Genomic DNA, 10,769 nt, shown 5'->3' on the forward strand with positions numbered 1-10,769 from the left:
CTGCACAACCCTTCCAACCAACTACTATACGAACGCACAAACATGACAAAAATTTCGGAAAGACTAATACACTTACAGACAAAATGGACAAACAATCCCCACAACTGGACCATACTGAATCCCCTTTGCCTCACAAGACCGACAAAACACTCCCGTTTTCGTTCCCCAACAGATACTTTACCACCTACAAACGCAACTGAGCTAAGGACTAAGATCTGTTTGTTTTGTAAGCCAAGAATTTTAATTTTTTTTATTTTCTTTTTCTACTAAACAAGGGCAGAAAGACCGATTGGGTAGATAGCCTTTTTCTGTAGGAAATAAAGATTATTTATATATATATAGAAAAATGGAACGTTTTAAACGCTAATAGATATAATAATTAATATCAATGTTTGTCCTCTGCATGCCCAAGGGCGGATTCAAGGGGGGGGGTCATGGGGGTCATGACCCCCCTCCTTGTGCTGAGTTTATAACGACTAACGATAAATTTTCTAATTTTATAGACAACAAAAGACTGTAAATTTGTACCTACTACTTGACCCCCCCTGACTCGAAATCTGGATCCGCCCCTGTGCAGTGGCGAAAGTACGTATTTTTCACCAGGGGATCAAGAAATAGTATCTATATTACGGTACGGTTAAGAGACAAAAGTGAAAATTGGTAGTTTAGATATTAATGTCTTTTTTGTTCAATTTTCAACTTTTAATATAGATATTCTATAAATTTACCACTTAAAAGGAATGGGCCAATTTTGGATTACCCTGTATATCTAGTAATTTTCAGTAGTATTGCTTGTCGTCTATACAAAACAATTTCCAACAAAAAGAAATCAATGAGAGAAGACGTACTAAAAGAACAATTATTGCTTTGGTAAAATTGAGGTTTATTATGATTAGAGTGCCCCTGAGACCTGTGATCATAAAATATCGTCCATAAATTGAAGAGAGATGCCAATATCTCACACATAAGTCCAAATCCAGCTCAGTTAATCGACATTGTATGCAATGAAAAACGATTGGATAATATATGCATTAAAAACGTGTAATTATGTGCGGCGCAGTCAAAGTTCCACCCTCCCACTTATCGTAACTCCGCCTATCCGTGCGATTGGCCCCATCCGCTTTTTGGAGGGGGGGAAAGCATGAGGGAATCCTAATCGAATCACCAGATCCTCATTCATCGTGTAAAGTTACGATTCTCAGCCTTGGCACGTTCTGCAGGTATACTCAGTGACAATTTCGTTTATAACCTCAATTTGTTTGTGTTCTGTGCTTTTCACCGGGTAGATTCGTTGTGACGTTACTGTGGTTTGTTTAAACATACTTACTTTGGTTTATTCCTTTCCCAACGTTGGGAAATCCCACCTTTTGGTGCATTGCCGAGTGCGCGCTTAACACGTTTTGCAATCAAACAGGCAAAATACGTATTAAAAACAAAGAACCGGTAGCGGTTTACGCCGAAGATATGGAGGCTGAAGATAGGCCAGGGGGAGACATGGACGGAGATAGCCAAATGGTAATATTTTTGCTATAGTCACAATTAATAACCTCCATGCCAAGCGCCAAAAGAAGTTTGAATGCCAAATCGCAAAACAATAGAAGTATTTTTCACATAAATTTGTCTATTTTTTTAAGAATTTTTGTACTTTTAGTAACTCACTTTGAATATTAAATATTATATTTGATATAATTGACGGCTTATTTAGTTTATTGACTCGGCTATGAAAATAAAATTTTTCCTCATTAAAGCAATTTGAAAAGATGTGTTGGTGCTGTTAATCTATGTCTTGCTAGTAGGAACCACTTAACCGCTTACCGCGTTCGCATCGGTTCTATCATATCAAGCATCGGTTCTATCATATCAAGCATCGTTTAGATAAAAATAAATTTAATATGCAATTATTAACTTTTTCGTGATCTACCTTTACCTTTAACTTTGGCTAGCTAATTCGAGCGCTTTATAAGTAGGTATATATAAATGTTAAACAAACAAATTGCCGAAAAAGTTTCTAATTGCATTAATTCGAAATTTCTACTAATACTAATACTGACTTCGGGGTTTTCCAGCTTTATTTAATTTCAAGCATCTTTACTGAATGAAGATGTTTCAATTTTATTCCTAGATATAAATAGCTATATTATATTATTCCTAGATATAAATAAATATAAAATTTGCAGCTCGCTTTAAATGACATCAACATCCTACATATATTCAGGAAAATTTTATTACTTACCTGGAAAACTTCCGTTTACTCGCATAACGAAACATCCATTAGCCTGCTTGGTAGATTGGTCAATATTTTTTAAATTATTTGGACAGACGTGGCCTCCACGACCTCCTGATCTGATTACCCATTATTTATTTTCATTGGCTCACTTGAAAGACATATTTAAATTAGAATGTCCTCAAACTAGGATTACAGAAGTGATTTGATATTTTTTTATTATTATATTTATAAACAACACACTTTCTCCCCCAACAATGAATTTAATTTTTTTATTTTGTGCAAATAAGTCTCTGTTCCGAAATAATGTCAGAAGAGAATTTTGTCTCAATTTCATTAATAAACCTTCACGGATTTATTTAAGTACTCCGCAAATGCAAGCAAGACATTCATAGAATACACTTGTTTTTATTTATTTTCGTGACTGCGTGTCATTGTTATTATATTGTTTTTTTTTCCTGGGTTTCAGTCAAGGTGTGAAATAAAAATTTGCATATTATTTCATAACGTTTCGGCGAGACAACAGCGTCATCATCAGATTTAAAATTGATACAAACTCATAATTGACAAACATTTGATTCTTTTAGGTCTTTGCTGTCTTGAAACCTTAAATTTGTTTGAATTATTGCCTACATTTACTGCAGCCACATGCATCGATGCGGCTTATTCATGTTCTACTTGTTGTTCTACTTAATAATATCGTTGCATTAGTTAGAAACCTAGTCAGGTGACTGGTAAGCTTTTGGTGCTATTTTTTAATTCATGTTTAATTAAACGAAAGAAATATTCTGCTTAATTTACATGATTTGCAAAATACCTTTCGTGATGGAAAATAAAACCCATCCTAAGTCTTATGTGGGCATAATTTCATTCATTAAAAGCTTCCCAATTGGACAACTGCCAAATAAACTGTTGAACTGTATACCTATCTCATTCCGTTAGATATTAGTATTATATAGGCACGGACTTAAAGAAAAGATGGATAAAAATAATGGAAGACAGTTGTATTATTTGCAAATTCAATGCGCTTAAGAAATTTGAAATAGATTCCGTTATTTCGGCAAATAATGGCTGGGACAGTTTCGTATCTATCTATCTATTTCTTTTCTCTATAGGATTATTTGTAGATACCCACCGTGGAACTAATTAATACGCCGATATCACAGGGCGTCTTTGTGTTGCGTGAATAGACCCTTTCACGGCAGTACCTATAGGTTCTGTTTTCTCAGAAATGTACAAAGCAATGATCACCATCTGGACTACGTCTAGCTACATCTAAAATAGTATAATATGCACTGACTATATGAGATTTTTCGTTGTGTTATTATGATATCTGAAGATTAATTAGGGTAGAATTAAAACAAGTTAGTCATTTTGCGTTGCGGCTTTCAAACTAAATATGTGAATTATTCAGTTTATTAGTATTTTCTGTTTCGTCCAATTAATTAAATAGAACAAGTAAATACTGAAAGCGACGTAGATTATACATTTTTTACTTTGGGAACGGTTATGTGATTTCAACCAGTTACACTGTCCTCCTTAAGGTGGTACAGACAAGATTCGAAAAAAACTTTATATACTTTATAAACAGAGATCTGATTGTGTCAACTTAATACGTTTTTGGCCTGCTTTTGATTGTTCATCTGAAACTTTTAATAAAATTTTTCTAAAATGTATAATAACCTGCCCAGTAATTTTGAAAATTAGTCAAATTTTGGAAAATGGAAATATTTGTCATAATTATTCAACATTTATAATAATTAGCTGTTATTTTTGTTACTTTTTATTTTGGTGTTCAGTAGATGATTTTATCAGAATGGGACATTTTTGGCTGAAACTACTAAGAATCGCTGTTCTTCTATTTCTGACGCAAATTACACATTCAACGCTATTAATAATAGAAAACTTGTCAAAAAATGCCAACATTCTTAGCGACAAACTCGAAATCGTCTTGATCATCTACGATGAGTTTTATTTGGAACAATAAATTGAATATTTTTCTCTGGCCTTTCTGGGCGGGGCCCCAATAAATCAATGCTTTACATCAGAGAGCAAATAATTTTGTAGTATGCTTTCTGTTACACTTAACTCTGTTGATTTTTATTCGAATATGATTATTTATGTAAATCATCAATTACCCCAATCAATAAAACTGAGGCAATTGAAAAGTTCCTGTTGATGCGATCTAGTTTTAGTTTTACATTCGAATTTTATACTCAAAAATCTTAACGAACCACTAATAAAATATGGCTAATATTTTGAATTCAGAGAACAAACAATAGGGCAACAGTCTGTCGGTTTGTTAAAATAACAAGTGAAATTTAGAAAATCTAAGCGTGTTTTATGATAAACAGTTAATAATGAAATATACTGACCTACTTTCGTGCAGTAGCCATTACCAATCTGCAACTACCACAATAAAACTCCGTTTTTTACAATCAGATGAATAATAACATTTTGCCTTGAACATTGAGTGTTTTTTACTTGATATGTAGCGGCGATCATCACAATTTACAGTAATTTAAATAAATTTTCAAATAAAGCACATTGGGCGAATCGTGCACAAAATCGAGTAGGTTTTTTGTAGGCTGTTAAGTTCTACTCGCGGATATATAAAAAATCGCTGGCTTAAATTTGATTAGTTATGGAATGTTTTCCTCCTCTTCAACGCCTTTCCACATTCATATAGGTATGRAATTAATGCTCCCCCTCTCAAAACAAATACTATAACGCCTGGGAATGATTAAGAGCRTTCATTGCATAATATTAAATCAAAATCTTCCTATACCATTACTAAATATTAGTGGAATTAATGTCAATCTTCCTTAAAAGCATGACCTGCAATGGCCGACTATTAACATTTCCCACGTATACATACAAGTAACAGCTAACCATATAAAGTTCCCGAGCTGTAAATAAGTTCTATTATAAAATTCCAATTTCTAGTGCTAATTTAATGCTTTAAACATGTTAATGTTATTTACATGATTCCGATATTAAGAGAAGGTGATAATTTTTCAAATGGATGTAGTAGCAAATATTTTATCACCAGTTACCAGTAGCACCCGATCAAGCTCGATTAGTTAGCAGTTGGAACTTTCATTAAAACAGGCGACTTTAAACTACAGTTTTTAAACTAGCACTAAAAAGCTTTCACAGATAAGTTTACACATGTTTTGTAAGCTTCGACAAAAGTCAAGGGAAGGCGCAACTGAATCTAATTTTATATTAAAAATATATGTGGGTTCACAATAGGTACATTCTTGTCCGATTTTATACAGAGCGATTTTTTGGCCAGTGGCAATAGTTTTTGTTATTTTGTCATTTAATGTTTGTTAATTTTTGTTTTATTGTAAATTTCAGCACAATTTTTCTTTTCTTTGGAGATCCAAAAGTTGAAAAAATAATTTTTTATGTGAAGTTTCAATGTGAAATATCTCGAAACGGTGAGAGATATCGACTTGAAACAAGTACACATTTTTATTTATTTACACATTTAAAAATTGTCGGAGAACAAGAGGTGGCCATAAGAAAGGCCATATTTTAAAACGCTAAAAATGTCTGATGTTTTAAATGACTGATGACTATTGCAGCTAGCGCCCTTTAGGAACTGCAAGCTACCTAATAGAGAATTTGGTTTTATCGATCTAAATAACCCCAAACACTTTTTTCGGGTAATATCAAACTGGTTAAAAATCTATTAAAAATAAACGGAAATTTCACTTTCTTGTTTGATGTTATAATAACACTTTTCACATCCATTACTAGAAACAAAACTAATAAATCAGCTTCAATTTAACGTGCAAAAATGTTGCGTGAATTCAAAATTTCACCGGCTCGATAGGGGGACTCGAAAAAAAAAACTAGCAATTTAACTAATTTTAACGGATTTTTTAAAATATATTCTCAAAGTGGTGGAGAACGATAAGGGATAAGAGTTCATACAAATTGCAAAGTTTCAGCTAACAGAGTTGTTTTCTCAACGGTTTTTATAATTGGAATTGTTTTTTAAATGGTTTAACACTGTAGTGAGGTTGCTCTAAGCAGAATACTGACAAAGATCTTATTGGATCGCGGGGAGTTGCTCTATCAAAATTACCGGAGAATCAAACCAAACCCAGCGAAGATATAAAAGGGCGGAGACGATACGGAGGCTTGATCCAATAGCATGGCGGCATTTCTCGTCAAGGCACAATGATCCCAATAATGTGATATCAAAGAGCTTTCCCCAACTCGCGACCGCTATCGTAAATGCGCTTGCCGGCATGCCCGACATGCTCAGAACTAAACTGGATCATTGTCTAGCTCTCTCTCCATAAATTTATTAAATTTACTTATTTTGGGTTCTAATTTACAAATCTTTGAATTAGTGTTTGTTTTTCTTCTGAAAAAATTATTAACTTTTGTGGTTATTTATAACGACTTTTGTCATGCTTCAAATTACTTTCAAGATTTGTAATTTGTTTCAAAAGCTCTTAATTAGTCATTAATTTTCGCGATCTTCATCAACCAACAAAGTTTTTGTTCATGTTGGTCTCTCACTAAAAGGTAGGTACTGTTTGAAGTGAAACAAGTGTACATAATAATATAAAAAAAAAGGAAAAGCTTCACTTTATTAAAAGAAGCAAATGAAAGAACTCATGAAGTAAGTGTATGTAATGTATATTTCAGCTTTGGAATCCATTGATTTTGGTCATTGCCGTTGTAACTGTAAAACCCCATTAGGGTTTCTTTTGCGTTATTCTTTACTTTTAGCATTTTTGAAAATACTGTGCTAATGTGAAGACTCTCATTATTTTGCTAAGTGCAAAGTGTCCCTCAGGATACCAGAATTCGGATAACAACTTTGAACAAACTGTTTCATATTTTATAATTTCATAGATTTATTACATATTTTGCCAATCATTCCGTTTCAATAGCTGATCAGTTTTGTTAATGAACTGATTATTATTAGATAACAATATTTATCTTCAATGCCAACTATTGGGATTGTTGTTGTTGTCTCTTTGAATTGCGATATCTCTTGCAGCACTTGCACTCTTACCCACTTTTCCCCGATTTATTGGCCACTAAATTGGGCCAATTCCTGAAGGTCACCACAAATCAACGTACCTACAACATAGAATCGGGCTGTGTTCGATAAATCGTACGATTTATTGCGGACTGGGAGCACCTTGGAAATTATTGCGAATTGCAAATTTTTTTTAGGAATTTGTGGGATTATTTATTCTTTGCTAACAGTCAATGATTATATCGATCGATAGCAGCGATTCTCGAACTAAACCGACAAGGAATTAGGGAGACAATTATTTTCTTTTGACTGTATGTATGCAATAACTTTCACAAATTAATAAATACAATTTGTCGCTGCTTTGCAGGAAAGAATTTGGCTCTAGGCTCAGGTGCTGTGTTCTACATACATATTTACTAACTGAAATGAACAATATCATTTTCGTGGTTTTACTGGAATTGCACGAGTTTATTGTGAGAATATCAAAGAGTAAAGGAGATGACTCAATAATAGGTCCACATTATTGGCCAATAAATCGGGAAAAAGTGCGTAATGTGATATGTGCGTAGTGTAGTTCACTTTTGTGGCAACATTTTTCCTCCTGTTCTTGACTTATATTCGTATTATTTAACTGGAAAAGTGATTTTGTGTTTTGTCCTTTGCAACTTTGCCAGAACCTAGATAAATTCAGAATTAAATCTAACAGAAGAAACGCCTTATTATTGACTCTGGACGTTAGACAATTAAACGAGACTTTTACGATGTACGTATAACGTAACGTCTTCTCTCAAACTAGGACAGAATACACAAAGACCGAGTTCTTAAACGTTTTTATCTAGGCATGAGTAGTATAATTTAATCGCGAGACATGCTGGTAAACCAACTGTAGTATGCAAATATTTCTTGTAGTAGGTTATCGATTGTCACGCGTTTGAGGTAGGTAACGATCTGTTACTCGCCTAGACCAGTTTCATTGTAAACGTAATTAGAAGTCGATTGGTTCGGTGTGGTTTCTATTTTTTCAAGTTGTATTTCACACTGATTTTTAATTCATTTACAATTTTAATATCGCTTTAGGTTTCTTCGCTTATTTCTATTCGAAATTATATGTATTAACAAAAGTTGTAAATTATATCATTATAATTGAAAGGTACGTTTTTCGTTTCGATGTTTTGCCACAAATTCCTACCTGAAATAGGAAGCAAAACAAGGCGAGCAGGTCAAACGTTACTGACCAGCGTCAATATTTTTGGTCTAGTCAATTGAAATGGATACAAATTGGTTTTGTTGAAGAGAGCATTTTCTCAGCTACTGTTCGCTTTAAAAATACCTGCCCACAGTTTAGTTTACGGGTTATTACTAGAAGTAAACATCTTTTCAAATATCGGCAAATTACATTCGTATTTGAAATTTGCTCTTTAATTTTAAATGCACTAATGGTATCTTTTTGATTACATGGTTGAAATCAGTTGAATTATCTAATAAGAAAATTATTCCTTCTGATGCTTCTTTTATATTGTAGTCTTGCATTTTACGATTTGGTATATCAGACAGATGCAATCCATGACTCGGTCAAATTGTTTTAATGAATTTTAAGATGAAAATAGTACAACAAATTTATAAGTATTGCAAACGATTTTGTTTTTGAGATAGGTACCCGGTAACAAAGTTAACATGTTCTTTCATTTTTTTAAAGTAATTCACGGAAATCTTAAGATGCTGTAAAAATTTTTATTTTACCAGAGACCACCACATGGACACAATATTAAATTTTTTAATCATAATAACTTTTAAATTAACCATTTTTAAATACGTAAATAAATTTGAAGAATTGGTTGTGGTATGGCAATAAGTCCTAGTAAATTCTAGGACTTACGTTATGAATTTTATTACAGTAGGTATTTGAAGATTTACGTGAATTATTAAAAGAAGAACATAAAATGTTAACTTTGCCACCGTGTCTCAAAAACGAAGCCGTTTTCAATATAAGTTTGTATAATATTTTCAGCTTATAGTTGGATTTTCTATCGACCGTTAAAGTCCTGCAACTATAAACTGAGTCACCCTGTATAATGGACAGGGTGAGTGATTGTTCAGTACAAAGCAAATTGATTCATATTCCATTTGAAATGATTGCTGATTGAGGAAAATGTATCTTGCATAGTTTAACATTTTTTTGCTTATTCATGAACACGCATAGAGATGAAATTTAAGTTGGGAAAACTTAATTGTGATTGAAATTTTACTTTTAGCTGCGCTAAAGAGTGTACCTACTGTTCATAGCATTGATTATAAAACAAGTTTCCTGTCACTAAATCATATTTTTGAAGTTTGTATGCATTTTGAAGACCAGGCAGATTTCCATTCAAAAATTTTCAAGCTGATTTAAAAATGTTGGAGAAATGTATAGTAAACATTTTTTGAAAACTTTGGTCGCCTTTGATCATGAAACAAGAAACGCCTTAAAAGCCTTTCACGTATTAAAATATTGCTTTTTGACAATGTTGCAAAGCTATTTTCTACATTTAATAAATTGCGAACGGTTTTGCGATTGTTATTTAAAGAATTGTTTTGAGTGTTTTTGGTGAAACATTTTGCTGGCTCAGGCGAAACGGAATATTTCTGAATTTACTTCTTTCGCTTATATGACATGTTCTAAACCAATTCTAGATGATTTTGGAATAGGCATCCATCATCGCTTAGTTCTTCATCGTTATTACAAAAAAAGTAAATGTTTTCGTTCGATACTAAAATACATATTGCCAAGCCACTTCTCATTCATCAGAAGAATGAAATGTATGCACGGCAGAAATAAATTGCTGTTTCACTTCTTCAGGTCGTATTAAAAATAACAGAAGTTCCTCGAATTGAACATAAAAGTAACAATATGAAAACCGACAAGCAAAGCATTTGCGAGGGGATTCTTGTCGGTGATAAAACTGAACAATAAAGGGGGGGCGTGACCGTCGCCGCCGACCAATCGAAACCGCGCCCGTTTTACTTTTGTTTTACGACTCTTGGGGAATTATAATAAACCGCCAAATTTAATTACAAGTTAAAGGTTTCAGCCGGAATCGGACTGTGACCGAACATCAACATCGAAAGAGAGGTGGCGTCATTTTGCTTTTAGCATTATTAAAAGCAGTTCCGAATTTGGGCCTTTTTGTGCGACCACCAAACAGGTTTTATGCGAACTGTAATTATGAAAAAGCGTACTTAATGGTCTTACTTGCTCCCAATGGGTACGAGGAAACCTTCTCATAAAATTATTGGACGTTCCCCATCGACCACCATACTTGAAGTTTGGAACGACTTCTTCGGAAGTAGCTTCTACTAAACAGTCCAACAACCAAATTTGGCTCTAAATTTAGAATTGCCCAAATTTTGATGGCTGTGAGCTATTTCACTTCTGTTTGCTGCGTTATCTAGTCGAATTGTTCAAATTAAAATAACTCAAAGATGATGAGAGTTTGACTTGCTTCTAGCTCAAAAGAAATATGTTTATGGATTTCGACGACATGAAGAAAGACCTTA

At 33.3% G+C, this 10,769-nt stretch overlaps 1 protein-coding gene across 5 annotated transcripts in view; it reads left to right on the plus strand.

The window, feature by feature from the left end:
- The first annotated feature begins 1,156 nt into the window (after window positions 1-1,156).
- LOC109545195 (protein dead ringer) overlaps window positions 1,157-10,769 on the plus strand; it is a 114,175-nt gene continuing 104,562 nt past the window's right edge. For 4 of the 5 annotated variants that reach the window (XM_048667205.1, XM_048667204.1, XM_048667206.1 and 1 more), the window contains exon 1: window positions 1,157-1,515. In XM_048667205.1, the coding sequence (XP_048523162.1) occupies window positions 1,465-1,515 (51 nt within the window). In that variant the 5' untranslated portion in view covers window positions 1,157-1,464. The remainder of the gene's footprint in view (window positions 1,516-10,769) is intronic. The other variant, XM_048667209.1, reaches the window with a different exon arrangement.

The sequence above is a fragment of the Dendroctonus ponderosae genome, unplaced genomic scaffold, assembly GCF_020466585.1.
Source record: "Dendroctonus ponderosae isolate FM_Combo_2020 unplaced genomic scaffold, Dpon_F_20191213v2 Dpon_F_20191213_6, whole genome shotgun sequence".
In the NCBI taxonomy this organism is placed as follows: Eukaryota; Metazoa; Arthropoda; class Insecta; order Coleoptera; family Curculionidae; genus Dendroctonus; species Dendroctonus ponderosae.